This window comes from Mauremys mutica, chromosome 1 (genome assembly GCF_020497125.1).
Source record: "Mauremys mutica isolate MM-2020 ecotype Southern chromosome 1, ASM2049712v1, whole genome shotgun sequence".
NCBI classification, from domain to species: Eukaryota; Metazoa; Chordata; order Testudines; family Geoemydidae; genus Mauremys; species Mauremys mutica.
This window is the reverse complement of record NC_059072.1, coordinates 208,260,015-208,276,478: the sequence shown is the minus strand read 5'-3', so window position 1 is coordinate 208,276,478 and position 16,464 is coordinate 208,260,015. Positions and strand designations below refer to the sequence as shown.

The 16,464-nt window shown below is 41.1% G+C and overlaps 1 protein-coding gene across 1 annotated transcript in view; it reads right to left on the bottom strand.

Moving 5' to 3' along the window:
* TRAPPC10 (trafficking protein particle complex subunit 10) overlaps positions 1 to 16,464 on the bottom strand; it is a 90,548-nt gene that overhangs the window by 19,409 nt on the left and 54,675 nt on the right. Inside the window, exons 14-19 of the mRNA XM_045002616.1 lie at positions 13,199 to 13,713; positions 7,976 to 8,117; positions 6,533 to 6,691; positions 4,384 to 4,613; positions 3,080 to 3,180; positions 2,473 to 2,599 (exon numbers count right to left, since the gene is read on the bottom strand). Coding sequence (XP_044858551.1) covers positions 2,473 to 2,599; positions 3,080 to 3,180; positions 4,384 to 4,613; positions 6,533 to 6,691; positions 7,976 to 8,117; positions 13,199 to 13,713 — 1,274 coding nt within the window. The remainder of the gene's footprint in view (positions 1 to 2,472; positions 2,600 to 3,079; positions 3,181 to 4,383; positions 4,614 to 6,532; positions 6,692 to 7,975; positions 8,118 to 13,198; positions 13,714 to 16,464) is intronic.

The following is a 16,464-nucleotide window of genomic DNA, read 5'->3' as shown; positions in this document are numbered from 1 at the left end:
AAAAAAGGTTTAAAAAAAGTTTGCTCAGGAAAATACACAAAACATGACTGTCTTAAAACCAGGCTCAAAGCAGATTGATGCCTATTACAGAGGACTGTTTTGTCATTGCATCTCAATCCTAGTTTGCAGCTCCTGAGCTACTCTACTTTTTGGCCATTCTTGATCACAGAATGGCAAAAACCACCAAATTATGTGGTAGCTTTTTCGCAAGAACAAGAAGAGATTAGGAGACCAATGAGAAGGTTGTTCATCCTGTGCAGTAACTGTGGTTCTTCGAGAACTGAGGTTCTTTAGGTGCTCCACAGTAGGTGCGGCAGCACCCCAGGCGCCTGGGATCGGAGATCTTCATTAGCAGTGCCCATTGGACTGCACACGTGCACCTCCCTGTCTCACACCATGAGCAGCATGTATATATAGTGCTATGCTATCCAATCGCCACCCAGTTCCTTCTCTACCGCAGAACTTATCTTTCAGCTCTGAAGCAAAGGGGAGGGTGGGTAGTAGAGCACCCAAAGGGACACTTATCTCGAAGAACTTCAGTTACTGCACAGGGCGATTAACCATCTCTTCTTCAAGTGATGTCCCTATGGATGTCTCCACTGTAGGGACTATAAAGTAGTGCCCCTAGTTGGAAGGCTGGGGCTTTGGAGTAGCATTTAATGCAGATGATAGGACAGCATGTCTTACTACAGTATCAGATGCTGAGTCATGCATAATAGAGAATGCCCATGTGGCCGCTTTGCAAATGTCAGCAATCGAGACACTGTTGAGAAAGGTAATCGAGGTGGAGAGAAGGAGGGTGGAATGTGCTTGACTTCCAGGAGGAAGTCATCAATTGTATAGTTAGTAGGACAGGTGTATACACTGCAAGATCGAGTTGGAAAAGTGTTGCTTAGACATGTCCATGCCTTTCCATCTTTTGGCTGTAGATAGGAATAAGTGTGGCGACTGTCTGTAAGGTTTTGTTCTGTCCAGGTCAAAGGCTAATGCTTATCTGACATCCAAGGGTGTGTAATGCCGCGTCCTGCCGGTTGCTGTGTTTAACATATCGGTGCTGAGGAAGAGGTTCATTCTCTTGAGCAGCCAGCAGAGTTCTTGCTTGGTACCAAGTGTTTGCTCATAGCTGAAGGTGTAGTCGGTGCCAAGAGCTTGGCTGGTGCCAAAATGGACATCACCAATGCAGATGGTTTAATTGATGTTGTGGTGCCCAAAGTTGATCTGGTCTGGGCAGTTGGCACCATTTTTGATGGTCTCATATCGCAGTTTCCAGTGCCGAGACAGTGCCAACATCTGAAGGTCTGCCCATTTAGGGTCTTTAGATCTCTGTTTAGCTGTGGTACTGGAGGTACTCTGATGGCCCTAAAGCTAAGTCTCATCCCCAAAAATGTCGAGGCTACTGACCTAGCAGGGGATGGAGGCGGCGGTGACTCAAAGGGTGATGGAGGAGCCTGTTTCTTCCCATCAGCATGAGAAAGGGAAGACTTTCTCTTAGGACATGGAGAATGAGGGTCAGTGAACGACCTAGCGGAGCATGAGACCTGCGCAGGGGAAGAGTCCAGGCCAGGGTCTGATGCTAGACGTAATAACCTCGCCATGAGAAGTTGCAGCCAAACGTCCCCGTCTTTTCTGGCCCTGGCAGTCAGGTTATGGCAATGGATATGCTTCTGCGGCACGTGTCCCTCTCCCAGGCAGCGGCAGCACTGTGGATAACCATGGTTACTGGAAAGTTGTCCCACAGGAAACTCATCTCTTAAACCAGAGAGATCCGGGCGTAAGGGTGAGGGAGAAAGCTTCCCAGTCGAGAAGAACAGGGAGCAGGAAAACTATGTCCTAAGCTATGAACTAACAGGGAAGATAAGAGGAAGGAATTTATCTTTTTAAGGGAGAGGACAAGAAAGGGAAGAACTAACTACTACACTAAAACTAACAGGCAAGGCACTAATTTAATAGCTCAAAGGACAGGCAGGCGCCTCTGCAGATTCCATCCCAGACCAAAGGTGGCTAAGAAAGAACACAGGGGTGGTTGGACCGCAAAGTGCTATATATACACACATGCTGCTCATGGCATGAGATGGGGAGGTGTACGTGTGCAGTTCAAGAGGCACTGCTAATGAAGATCTCTGATCCCAGGTGCCTGGGGTGTTGCTGCATAGAGACATCATTCAAAGAAAAAACTAATAATTTGTGACCCGGGTTAAGTCTATTGCAGTGAGTGACCTAGATCCCAAAATACCCGTGAGTGGAAGGTCACCCTGATCTGCTTTTCAGAGATTGCGAAGATCTGAATATTTGCATTTGGGTGTGTCAGTCATGTTATATTATCTCTTACGAAAGCCATTCACTCAGATACTAAGCATTTCAGCAATACAAGTGTCAATTTTTTCAATTTTAAGATGAGTGTACCAAGGCACAAGGGCACTCATCTTATTCCGCAAACCTAAAAGGTAATGAACCACCAAGGAGAATCTTTACCTGTTGGGATTCTGGCTTCAGAGGTACCAGCTGTAGATCTATGCAGTTACCAAAATTTTTTAGGTTATTGTCTGACAGCTGGAAACAGAGTTCTGACAAATTCTGTACACAAACCTGTACGTATTTCCTGAAAATTAAGCATATTGAACATACAATAATATACATTGTATATAATAACGTTTCATCCTCGCTATAGAGTTTCTCTAATTGAGACACTCAGGCAAGAACAGTAAAAATGACAGGCATATTATTTCTTTTCCTCTGCTTAATTACTAATCGGAGAATCTGCAGAAGTAGGTCTATGGTATAATTTTTTGATATGTACTTTTGCTTTTACTGAGTTACTAATAAGGAGACCAAAAGACGGAGGAAATTAGCCTATGACTATGTGATTAAAATATACCACCAATAATGTATTTGTTGTTCTGCTGGGGTAATGTGAAAGGGAGAATGGGCGAATCCAAGAATGAGCATTTCATAAGTGGCAAAACTCACCACCCACTTACAAAAAATAAAAGCTTATGTTGAAAGATCACATACAGAACATCAACTTCTACAAACATTTTCTAAGAGGAAAGAGACTATAAATATTTAAAGACTACATTACCGTTTGCCAGCTGTTAGTAAGGAATGATTGGCATTAAAAGGTACACTGAACGTTAATGCAATAATGGTGGAGTAAATTGACCATGGACAATCAATGGTTACCTGGAGAAAAGAAATAGAATTCTTATTCATGGTATACATTTACATAATGGCTTTATTTTCCAATTTCAAATACTCAAACATTTCCCAGAAACTCTCTCTTGACCAGTCAAACCTAATGCACCCAAAAGGGAGGGAAAAAAATTGATCAAACAAACAACTAAGCTTGGTAAGGTGGGAAGAGGATTGCGTGTGCGCGTGCGCTTACAGCTTGGTGTCTCCCTGACGTCAACCCCTAAGCTGACTTATCCATGGGATCTGCCTCTTCAGAGTACTTTCTTCAATGGCTGACAAATATCGAGCGAGAACAATGCTGCCACCAGTGGCATCTTACTGCAATAATCACATAGTAATTTATTTTGAGATTGACAAAATCTAGAGGAACAAACCTATTCACTTCATAACAATGTAAGGGATGATTGATCTGCATTCTGAACTTCAGCACAGAGCTTCAAAAAAAGTTCCTCCTGAACTGAATGCAGATTTTCCCTTAATGTGTACACACACTAAGTGAAATAACTTTTCATATATGCATATATGTTCATACTCTTTATGAACACCAAACACCCACCACCACTAGTTTCCAAAACCAACCAATCTGCAGTTTCTTTTAACAATAGTTAAGCATGTGAGAAGTAAGAGTTCCAGTAGATTGTGCAGACAATTTCAGTTATAAATACAGGGCAATAAAATCAGTAACATGGGATAGAGCTCTCAAATTAAGTCCCAGCTGTATAAGGAAGTAGTGTTACTGGTTTAATCGGAACATTCTTTCCTCTTAATACTGAAGCAGTCTACCAGAATGGTGCAGAGATATTATACAGATAGAAATTACATCTTTCTAATGGATCAGAAGAGAGGCTTTGATCACTGGAGTCATTAAAGATCCCATGGTACTTAAAACAAAAGTAGGGGTGATAACTATGTCCTGTTGGCCAAATTCCAACTTAGGTTGTTGGCACAGAATCTCAAACCTCAGAGAAGGCTAGTATTTGGTGAAGGGAGATTCATCCACCTATAAAGCACTGTGTATTTTTGTACATACTTTAAATATTCTGTACATGTACATTTACATCTATTTTATACATTCTGAAGTGTTTTCATATCCTTTAAGCTAGAAGGTGTTCTGTGCAAGTAGGTTATTCTCACCCATATTTTGGTCAATTTAAGCACTTGTGGTCACACTAACTTTTTTTGTCGTCTTACTTTTTGGTCAACTGTAGCCATGCAGTTGTCCATTTTCTGCTTCTCTTTGCTTTTCCTGTGAAGTTCTTTATTTACCAGATTTTCACTTTCCACTGAAGCTGTTGGGGTTGATGGCAAATAGATAACTTCAAGGTCAAATTCAATCACGTGATATGCAGGAGCCACTGGCAGGGTGATGCTTGTGATCTTTTCAGAAGACTGGATCAGTAATGATGATTCTGAGACTTTTTCTACAATTGTGTAGAATATGAAGTAATTTTAGAAATATTCCTCCCTTCCACAACCTCCATTTTTCATCTCTAGTTACCAAGTCATGAGACCATTTACTGAAAGGCTAGAAATGCCTTCTTCCATCAAGAAGGAGCCCTAAAGGCTTGGTACCTATAGTGTCTATAACCCACACCTCCCTGTCAGCGAGGACTGCAGCCATAGGACTCATTGTAGAACTCCAAGAACTCCACACTGGCTTCTTTGATGAAGTCTCTGGCTACAAATACGTTATGAAGCTTAGGCTGGCAGAGCCCTCCTAGTGTAGAGACAGTCTTCACTGACAGAACTAGCTTTTCTGTCCATGTAGGAACACCACCTCCCTGAATGATGTTAGCTACATCAACAGAAACATTCTTCCATCAAGATGGCTGTGTCTATACCTGGCATTTGTCAGCATAGCCATGTTGGTCAGGCATGTGGGTTTTTTCACATCCCTGACCAATGTAGCTATGCCAACATAATTTTCAATGTAGATCAAAGTCAAAGACCCCACATCATGAATAACCTTACCCCTTCATTATTTCCATTAGTGTTTCCCTAATTCTTCTTGAAGGGCTACTGGCTACCTTTCTTGGTAGTCCATTCCAATATTCAAGAAAATTCTTAACAGAGCAATTTAATGACTAGTCTGAATCTTATCAATGTTCCTTCAGTCCTCACCTGCCCCATTACCCAATCCTTTTTTCACCACTAGTCCTTGTGACTCCTCATATCCTATTACTTCATTCCTTTCATCTTACACAAGCTGCATTACTGATAACACAAGACTATGTACTGATAATGAGGATTTAACCAGCATTAGTGATGTATCTTAAAAAATTCCATACAGGATGCCTACATTTATCCTATTTTTAATCTCTCTTTATCCAACTATTGAATCTTTGCTTCTTGCTTTTACATATAACCTGAAGGAGAGGGGTGAGATGCACTAGCAGAGCTTTGGAAGAAGCTGGGATATGACCTGTTTAAATGAAACATTGGCTAGAGAAAGGCAAATAATTCTTCAATTTCTTGAGCACTAACTATTGCTTTATAAAAACATCCTAGCTGCGTAATAATTATTACATAATTTTGCTATGGTATAAAGCCTCTGTACAGGTAATGTCTCAATGGCAACACAAAATAGTCTAATTCACTCAAATCCTCTAATAATCCTCAACTATTCCTTCCTCCCTACACTGATCTCTGTCCATAAAAAGCAGTATTGCCAAGACTAATCTGGTTGACTGAAAGTTCATACTTCTTTGCCTCAAGAATTAGACCAAATACAATGAGAACTTGACCATGGATTCATGTGTGCAGGAGGCTTAAGTAGTCAACTCTCTCTCTTTTATACAAAATATGCAAATTCAACGCTAGACAGGGTGGTACAGAGAACCCTGTAACTGGATTTCATTCCAGGTCCTATAACGTGTTCCCATGATCTCCTTCTCTGCAACAGGTGAAAGTGTTGCTAAGGTTTCCTCTGTTGTGTGGTGCCACTTGCAAATATACTAAGTTGATTTAAAAGTTGCTTATGAGGCAAATTAAATTTCCTAGTGAAGGGCCCACAGACAGTAAATTAATCTTTCCCAGAATATATCTATTCTCTGTTATTGAGATAAGACTTATACCTGAAATAGCTAAGACTAACTGGTCACATGTACACAATTTCCAAAACAGTTGTAGAAAAAGGCCAGGATTTCCCGAAACTTTTGTGCTCTGAAATGTTGAGTTGCCAGTTCCTAATTGATGGTTACTGACAACAACAATGGTGTCAAATGTTCTAACATCTTATAGACCACTTTGCTGCTATGCAATAATATTTACGTCATGCTTATAGGATTTCTGCATTTTCACAGACTGGTAGGAGATAATTGATTTTGGCTATGTTGCTTACCCTTGGTATTGGAATAGATCAATGCTTTGCTCTCTGGATGGTACAGGAAAGGCATGTCATCGGCGTTACTGAGCTGCAGAGTATCTCCATTCTTCATGGTATAATGGCCAGTAGTCACTGTGAACTTCACCCTCTGAGGGATACCAGCCAAAAGGCTGTCTGAAGAAAAAGAAAGCAAACAGTGCCAGTGTATTCCAGCACTCTAGTTATTAAGTGGTTAAAATTAGCTGCTAATGTTTGTTAGGAGTTTACAAATAAACATTCACAGCTCATTTTTCACACAAGTACATCTTAACATCAACTGGAAAATTTTACTTTTTGGTGCTCAATTATGGAGTGGTTTTCTAAGAAATTGTCCAAGAAATAGGGAGAGTTTCAGCCACTTAATTCTGGGCAATTTTCACTGTTTCCCTTCACCTGAAGTCAAAGCATTCTCAACCAATGAGGTGCAGCTGTGGAACAAGCTTCCAGAGGCAGGCAGACTAATTCAAAGTCTGAGCACCTTTATAACTCATTGAGACAGCTTTCCCATATTAACCAGAATGATACGGAATACATAAAAGTGTAGGAAGAAAGGGGGAAATGTGTGTTATAGAGATACAGCCTAAGCAGAGCCTCTTCTACTAAGGAAGGGGGGAAAGTAGAAGACTTCATGAAGCCTAGGGGACCTCACTGGTAAAATCTAATTTACCAGAAACGTTCTTAAACATGGTGACTGATTCCACTGAATTCAATCTAAGAACTTTCTATAGAAAGAGAATCACTAAAGGAAAGACTCCTATTGATTTTAAAGGGAGTTAGATCAGAGCCTGTTTGGTAGGTGAGAGTGCAAGGTAAAGGGTTTTCGCTAAATTACCAAAGCTAATACAGTGTCACAAAACAACTAGTAAGAAATTCACAATGGTGCAGTCAAATCACTATCTATGATGGGGGAGGGATAGCTCAGTGGTTTGAGCATTGGCCTGCTAAACCCAGGGTTGTGAGTTCAATCCTTGAGGGGCCATCTGGGGCAAAATCAGTACTTGGTCCTGCTAGTGAAGGCAGGGGGCTGGACTTGACCTTTCAAGGTCCCTTCCAGTTCTAGGAGATTGGTATTATTACCTATTCTTCCCATCAACGTGTCTAGTGATGCAAGATCAAACCCCACTTGATCCTTCAAAAAGGATACAGACATATATATGCACTCCAACTAAGCCAGATTCTGAAATTCGCAATCAAATACTAGTTGTCATGTCACTTGACAAGTGGGACTGATAGTGTTCAGACTCACTAAAGCCTAAAGACTCTCATATGTTCTCAACAGAAGTAGTTTTAAAAGGAAGCTGCAAAAGACAACAGAGCAAAGTAACTTGTTTTAGATGAAATGAGAAGAAAGAAACATGTCATGTAGTGAGAAAGTAACATGGACAATCAACACATTCTTAGTGTTACAAGTTTACCTACCAGTCAATGGCTCCACTTTTAGCTGGGGCTCCTGAGAGTACACATCATACTGCACAACTGGATAAATGTGAGGAAGGACAAAGTGCACTTTACCCACTGACGTGCACAGCTGCCTGAGAGTATATGTCCCAGGTTCTTTGGCCTTTGAAAAATAAAAAATGAAACTGAAGAGTGGATTTTCAACCTAGAAATTATTTTTTACATTTCTCAAGAAAAACTCTTTGTTTTCTCCACTGAACTTCTGACAAATGAAGGACAAATACATGTCTCAGCCCATTTCTAACTGGTATGCTTTTATCTGTACAACTAGGTGAATAAAAATAACTGAAATTATTGAAATTGCTCAAGTGCGCCAAATGCAATTTTCATAACTGTCTAGCAAAAATGTTTACCCCAAAGGACCCCACCTAATAAGGGGCGGGGGAGGAGGGGGAACACAGGACGACAGGAATGTTATCCATTTGATTCAAGAACAAAGTGCTGTCAATTCAAATACTCTGTTACCCAAAGTACCTAGCACAGCAACCCACTCTGATTATTTATATTTCATACATATATATATTTGAAGTGACGGCTACATACATTAAAATATAATGAATATGATCATCTATGATATTATGGACTTTACCAGGTAGTCACAAGCAGCAGAGTGCTTATTTGGCTAGCATTCGTAAAATCCTACACTGTGCAAGGCACAGCCTTCAATCAATATAAGCCTATGATGTTTTCATACTTTCGTCCACATTGTGTGGACACCTATCAATGAATATATTTTAATCTCAAACTCTCCACCAACTCTACCTTAAGAAGGCTAGTTATGATAGGATAGCACCATTATAAAAAATAAAATGGTACACCTGTAGGTGTGCTTCCAGAAGATGCATCAGTTCTATCCCTGGTGAAGGATAATGTGTTAGTCACTGCTGATAAACAAGATTTGAGGTTTGGAAATGGTTCCCCCACCCCGTTTTGTCACTTCTTACTGCACAGCACTGAAAGTGCTACAAATCTTTATTAATGTCATAGGCTGCTCTCACAGCAGAATTAGAATTTTTTGGGCGCTGGAAATGAACTTCAGTTTTAATCAAACTAGCAGTTATAGTCAACTGAACAAAAAACTGAAATGATACAGCTATTTATCCTGTTAAAAGCACTGAGGACATAAGAACACCCAAACAGCATCATGCTAACAAGGAAAACGCTGGCCTCTCAGATCTACAGTATTTTGAATTTTTCACCTAGGTAGAGCAGGTTTTCTAAAAAATCCTCCTAATTTTCTTGAGCATAATGTACAGATTTGTGTTGTGTGTGCCATATCACATCTGATGTGGAATTAACCCATAATACACAAACCTTATGCAGCCTGAAGCATTTCGTTTTTGTCTGACAGTGAACTCAAATTCAAAATGTTTCAGTTGTAAGTTAGTGGTACTGCACCTGCCCCCAAATTATAACCCTAAAGCCTCACCATCTGAGTGTTTTCTCACCACTTTTTCCATCTTGTAAATAGACAAAAGCATTAGTGCACAATATGCGCTGATGTCATGGGAGATTTCATGTAAGGTACACCTAAGCAATTTTTAGGAGTCATAAGAAAGGGGAATACAGATCCAAAGAACCCAGAAAATATTTTCTGACCTGCTATAAAACTTTAGAATGAATACATTTAAAGGAGGTCAGTTTGGAATATTGCTGAGAGAGAGAGACTGCTGCACATTTAGTATGAAGCAAGTTCTATGCTCAGTCTAAAAACCTACAAACGAAGCAGAGTGCACATACGTCCCATATTGGGGGGAAGGGGGTCTTTTCCCTTCATTGTTCCCTCAGTGAAATTGTTAGGATGGCCTACACTTAAAATTTTGATCGGCATAGCTATGTTGCTTCCCAACTGACATAACTGGGCTGACCTAAGCCTCAGTGTAGATGCAGCTCAGTAGACAGAAGAATGCTTTCATCAACCTAGCTACCACAGCTCAGAGAGAGGGATTACCTACAACGATGGAAGGCTCCATAGGAAGTGCCTACACTATGGCACTACAGCAGTACAGTTATGCTTAGTGTAGACACGGCCTTCATCCTACACAAAGTAGGAGAGGTTTCTATAATCCCTTTTTTTAATCCCTTGTCCTGTTAAATAATGTAACAAATGTGAAGCCATCATCCTACAGTAGTGCACTCAATTTTTTTTTAAACGAACACACCAACGCCAATTAATATATTTTTAAGGAAAATATCACCAAGTAATATCTAAGTTACTTGATACTGTCAAAGTTCTAGAAATTAGAACTCTGTTCTTAGCAGAAAAGGATAAGTGCTGGATGCAACACTCAGCATGAAGGAATCTAACAGCACAATTTCCCCTCTTGCTGTTCCTTCACTACAGGAAGAGATTTGAAAAAAGGAGAATGAGGACGTTAACTGTCCCTCCTTCAATATTGGCCACCAGAAATGTACATAGTTTGAGATATAAAGAACAGTTCAAGTAGTGAATTGTATCTTCATTTATATTCCATCTTTCTGCTTCCAGAGTTTAGCCAGATTGCTTCCTCACTCATGAAGCCCAAAACACTGTACACACTAATCCCCTACAGCCTTCTCCCAGTCAGGTTCTTCAGACTTAGATCCAATTTTATATGCAATTACATCTGCTGCCACATGGCCCTCTGAAATCTCCAAATTGCATTGCACTGCCTCTATTACTAGATATGGGTTGTCTGAGTGGTATGTAACAGCCCCTGACTCACAGGAGGTATTAAAAAAAATCTACAAATTAGATCAGTAGGTAGTGCACAGATCCCATGGTTGCCAGCTCTCAGTTCAAGCACCTGCTGCAATGTGAACTTACATCTCCAGCAGCTAAGTGCTACCCATACAGGCTCACAGTGCCAGCCTGCCCCTGTATGAGCACATCTCTCTCTAGTGCTTCCTGTCTTAATGCTGCAGACTGAAAAACGAAAGCACAGACTGCACTTAGCCTGTAGGCTAAATAGAAAAGTTGCATGTCGAGATGGTGACAGACAATGAAAGAAGGAGATGGAAAAGTGAAAAATTAATTTGAATCTCAGGAGAAGTGGAGTAATACATACAGATCATTATGAGAACACTGCAAAACATTCAATGACCAGCACTTTTAAATTGCCAATTTTTAAAATCATCTATAGTTCTGCTTTTGTTCAGTTCTGTATAAGGTTGCAAAGTTAAGTACTAAAACATCAGGAAATGCCAGAATTAATTCAATGTATTATGAGGCAGTGTATAATCACATACTGTTTTATTCACAGGACCATTGCCTCACTCAGTATACAGGACAGGCAGAGCTCAGGAAATGAGGCAAAAATTCAATATTTGTTTTTATACTCAATGCATTGCTTTATTTACCGCACACCATCCAGACACTGTACTGAATACAGAATTATTCATTTCCTTGTGGTTTATCTACAGTGTGCTCATCACTGTAGTATCCAAGTTTAATGAACACCCCTCTCTGGAGGTCTGAAGCCTTTTTTTTTTTTTAAAATAAACATACAGACAGGGAACTGAAACATAAGACAATTAAGGCAAATAATTTTTGCAAGAGGCTGCATTCCGAAATACCTATTTTTCAGAATATTTTAAATGCTATGTAGACATACCAAATTATTCCTCATAATACCCTGTCAGGCTGGTCAATAACTATTATCCTCATTTACAGGTGGGGACACTAAAAAAGTCAAAGTGATTTGCCTAAAGCCACACAGCAAATCAGTAGCAGAGGCAGGATTAGAACTCAGGATCTCCCAACTCCCAACCCCATTCACTCATTCCTTCAGTCCATACTGCCTTACTGCTAGAGGTATGAAGTGTCACAGCTCTCAGGTTATGTCTACATTGCAATTAAAAAATGGTGGCTATCCCATGCTGGCTGACTTGGGCTCAGGCTAAGGGGCTGTTTAATTGCAGTGTACATGCAAACAACAGCCCTGCAAGCCCGAGTCAGCTGGCACAGGCCAGCTGCCATTTTTTAATGGCAGTGTACATACCCTCAGCGATTTCAGCTGCAATTGAATACTTAGCACTTCTGAAAATCAGGCCCCAGAGATCTCAGGGTGGGCACCCAGAAAATAAAGGACACACAAGTAGTGACCATCTTTAAGAATTTTGGTTTAAAGTGACTTGCCCAGCATCCTATTAAAAAAAATAAATCTGTGGCAGAGGCAGGAATACAACCAGTTTTCCTGGCAGCATTCAATTGGCTTAACTAGAGCCTTCCCTTGGGTAGGGCAAATTAGGGGAACCACTCTGGGCCCCGCGAGCCGGTGTGATTGGCCAGTGTGGTCAGTCCCGGAAGAGACGAATCAGTCACTTCTGCCCTGGGCCCCGCACCTCTCTAGGGACAGCCCTGGGCTTAACTGTATATACATTTCTCTCTTCTTGCAGCTCTCTCCTTTAATCACTACACACCTGCTATCTTCTGCAATGAAAGAGACTGAGGTCCTTTATGGAAAAGAGTAGTGGTAACATAGCTAAAGACTGTCATACTCACAGGGAAGAATTAAAATTACACAAGCAACCTTAATTCTGACATTTCCTAAGAGCAAGTGGTTGACTTTGCAATCTTAACATTATTATTTTTTTTGTATGCAATGATTACTATAGCTGCTATCACACCACACGCTGGAAGTGAGCAACCACCAACATGTTTATGTATTCCTACAGCTAAATCTGGCTGATACTGACTCTGGAAAAAAGATTACCTGTAATAGAACACAGTAAGAAAAAGACCTCCCCACCTGGAACCTTTTATGCATTACTCTGAGCAAGTCTGACTATGAAACAAGAGAATCTTACCTTTTCTAGAACATGATGGACAATGAACATTGTCATTTGGGACAGATGCAATACTCATCTGAATTCTAATTGTTAGATAAGTGTTTTATTTTTATGAAAATGATAACTGGATAAATAAAAATGACTTAAAATGAGTTTGGTGGGATCATTCTAGTCTCCTATTTCTGCGTATCAGAGAACCAACCACACACTTTAGCAGAGTTAGCAGCCTCTCTTCACGATAGGCCAAGGTCTGCAATAACAGGGGCGAGCCAGGAAGAGGTTAAGCTGCATTGGCAAAGCTGTGGCAAGGGAGCAACACTGGATACCACTTTCCAGCACTACGCCCTTCTCTAGTCAGTGCTTTTAGATCTTCTCTTTCATGAGTGCTATGCTCACTCAATTGTACAAACATACCTGAGTTCTGAACGTTATTGTATTGACCCCTGGTTCCAGTATAAAGTTGCTACATTTTAACATGTGAGCCCCATCCTCTAGAGTCACCCCTGAGGGCATTTCCAGAGAAGAGCTGCTCTCCTGCCTTCGCAATAGCATGTGCACATTTTTGCAGATTATTCCTGTCGTGTTCAAAGAGTTATCTGAAGGGCTCCTTTCGTACATTTCATACAACTCCAGTGCTGGCAAGTTATTTCTTGACAAAGGGAAGCCTGCAACTTCATTTGAGAAGCTGATAATACCGTTGGAAGTTTTGTGTTTAGTGAGCCATTCAGCTGTTTTCCGGTAATTATTTTTCTCAATGCTGAAGTGGACATTGATGGCAACCTGATCCACTTTGACTGGGACGGGCATTTGGCTCAGCAAAGTCAGCTCAATAGACAACGTTCCACCCACATGGATAACAGCATTTGGAGGGTCAAAATGTAGAGTTTTCAGCTGTGCAAAGGAATGCAGAGACAGTATAACCTTTTGACCTGGAAGTACAGACAAGAACAAGGTATATTATTCCACTCTGCTTTTGGTAATGCAAGATTAGCCTTTACAGCAATCCATTTTTTAAAAAAAGTTCAGAAATTTTAAAAACGATGTTCCCCCAATCCCAAAGTGACAAAACAATACCATCATCTTCTTAAGCTAAACAGAATAAAAAAATTAAATTCTTGATGATGCCTAAAATCAAATATATTTTAAAGTTACAACTTTAGTTCTGCCTCAAATACAATTGTTGTAGTGAGAAAATCTGACAAAAGAACTGTTTGTGTCAATAGCTTTTAAGCTATATAGTACACCTACACTGCAAAACAAACCCAAAACCAAAAAAAAACTCCACACCCATGGCAATGAGTATGAGTCTCAACTGATTCGGGCTTGCTATACAGGACTAAAAATAGCAGTGTAGACATTCCCACTTGGGCTGGAGCCCAGGCTCTGGAATCCAGTGAGGGGAGTGGATCTCAGAGCACTTTTTTTTTGGGGGGGGGGGGTAAGAGGGGGAGAAGAGAGGCAGTGTAGATGTACTCATAGCAAGATCTGTTATTCAACCTGTTCAGAATCGCTTACTAGTGTAGCAAAAGTTTTACAATCTAAGCAGCACAGTATCATAAGACTAATGCTGAGCTATTATTCTTTATGCTCCTGTATACCTAAACAGTTAATTTAACATGACAGAACAAATATTCCAGAGGACATACCACCGGAGCAAATGTAAACTCATGATAGTTGTGATCAGAGTGGTGCCTGGAGCCATTATCTGCACCAGGTCAGGTTCCCCTCACTCTTACATCATTGCTAGATGCCAGAAAACAACAGTGACAGACGCTTAAAAAAATTTTTCAACTAGGAAGCAGGCCTAGCATGACACATCAATGGCATTTCCAAGGTGTCTTCACTGTTGTAATCTAAGCAGAACATCAAGAAATATGCATATAAAGATGAGCAGTATATCTTCAGAAAAAATTGCGGCGAAGTGTGCTCGGAGTTTAAATCATAGTAAATGCTTCTGAGGACAAAGTATAGGCTGGAGTAGAGAGGAGAAAATCAAATATTTATTAAGACAGCCAAAAGAAAAAGCCATTAGCCAGAGGGGAGCACAAGGCTGACACTAGAGAAGGCAGGACAACAGTCCTCAGAGCATGATTTCAGAGCTACGGGGAGTAGGATCCAGAGGCAGAAAGGTAAACCAGGGAGTGTAAGATGGTCAGAGATGAACTGTGAGCTACCCTGGTAGAGGCAACAGGGAAGTAGAAAGGTGAGGAAAAACAGAAAAACTAAAGAACCTTTCCGGTATTCAAACTGAACATGTTAATTAGTGCATCACACATTGCCAATAATGCATGAACTAAGAAGGGCTTCCAAAAGAGTGTCTCAGCCTAATACCATTACAAAAAGTGGACAGACCAGAATTTAGATAGAGTTATTATGGGTTATAAAACTAAACAGAAACATACATTATAGTAAAGAATTCACTGCATGACAGTACAACAAACCTGCAAAAAAGCCAGAAAATTCAGAGTTACAGATCTTATCAGGCCCTATCCTCTACTCACAGAGCTGCACCTAATTCCATAGAAGCAGAAACTGAGGGCTCAAAACTTGACATTCTTACAACAGTTATAAAATCCCAAAGAATTGGGAACCATCTTGTATACAAAAATGTAATAATAAACAAGTAACATCTCCAGTGACTCCAGAGCACCCAACCTTTGGGTTTGTCTATACTACAGTTACAACATGGTTCCAATCTGTGGTATAGACAGAACCTCTCTCTGATGGACCGCAACCTTTTTGTGGTGGAGAGGCTTGTGTGGGCTAAAGACCCTCAGAGCTATGTCATCCGGAGCTTTTATACTCCTGGTAGTGTCCCCCTTGGCGAGCAGGTCTGAGGTGAGGCTCCTGACTAACCGTGGTCCAAACTTCAAAAGACCCCCCACAGTGGATCGCATGAATATAGAGGACCTTCTAGTACTCTGCAGCTGTGAAGGCGGATGAGGGCTCCAGGAGGAGAGAGGCCCCTAGTTGTCTTGGATCGCCTTGCCACTGGGTCAGGGTTTTCCTTCTGTCAAGTTTCGTATGGTTACTGCCTGTGCACTGGTTTCCCCAGGTTAAAAGATTTCACACGCAGGCCACTGCCAAAGTGTTCACACCTGCACAAAGTCCTGTGGCGATGGACAAGTGGCGGGGAAGACAGGAGCAGTGATCTCTGGGAGTCTTTAGTCACAAATCTGCATGCAGGCAGCAGCCGTGTGATGGTCGTTTTGTGCTTGGTTGAGACAGAAGTGCATTTCGGAAGCAGCGGCTGTTACTGACCAGACCTTTTCAGGATCCCCTCTGATCACACTAATGGGGAGGGGGCTAGAAAAGGTGCCCCAAACATAGGCTGTCTCACACTGTTCCGACTGGATGGCCATATCCAGTGGGATCACTCAACTCTGCAGCTGAAACAAGAGATACAAACAATGAATTTTGCCACCTGGAATGTCCGCACCCTTATGGACTCTCAGCACAGTGAATGCGCCAAAAGAAGAACCGCCATAATTGCCAGAGAACTGGCAAGACTCAACATTGACATTGCAGCTCTGTGAGACCGGCCGGGCCAATGAGGACCAATTAAAAGCGGATGAGGTGGCTACACTTTCTTTTGGAAAGGAAAGCCACCTGAAAAGAGAGACATTCACAGGATTGGCTTTGCCATCAAAAATAAGATCGCCAATCAGCTTTTGGAGCTT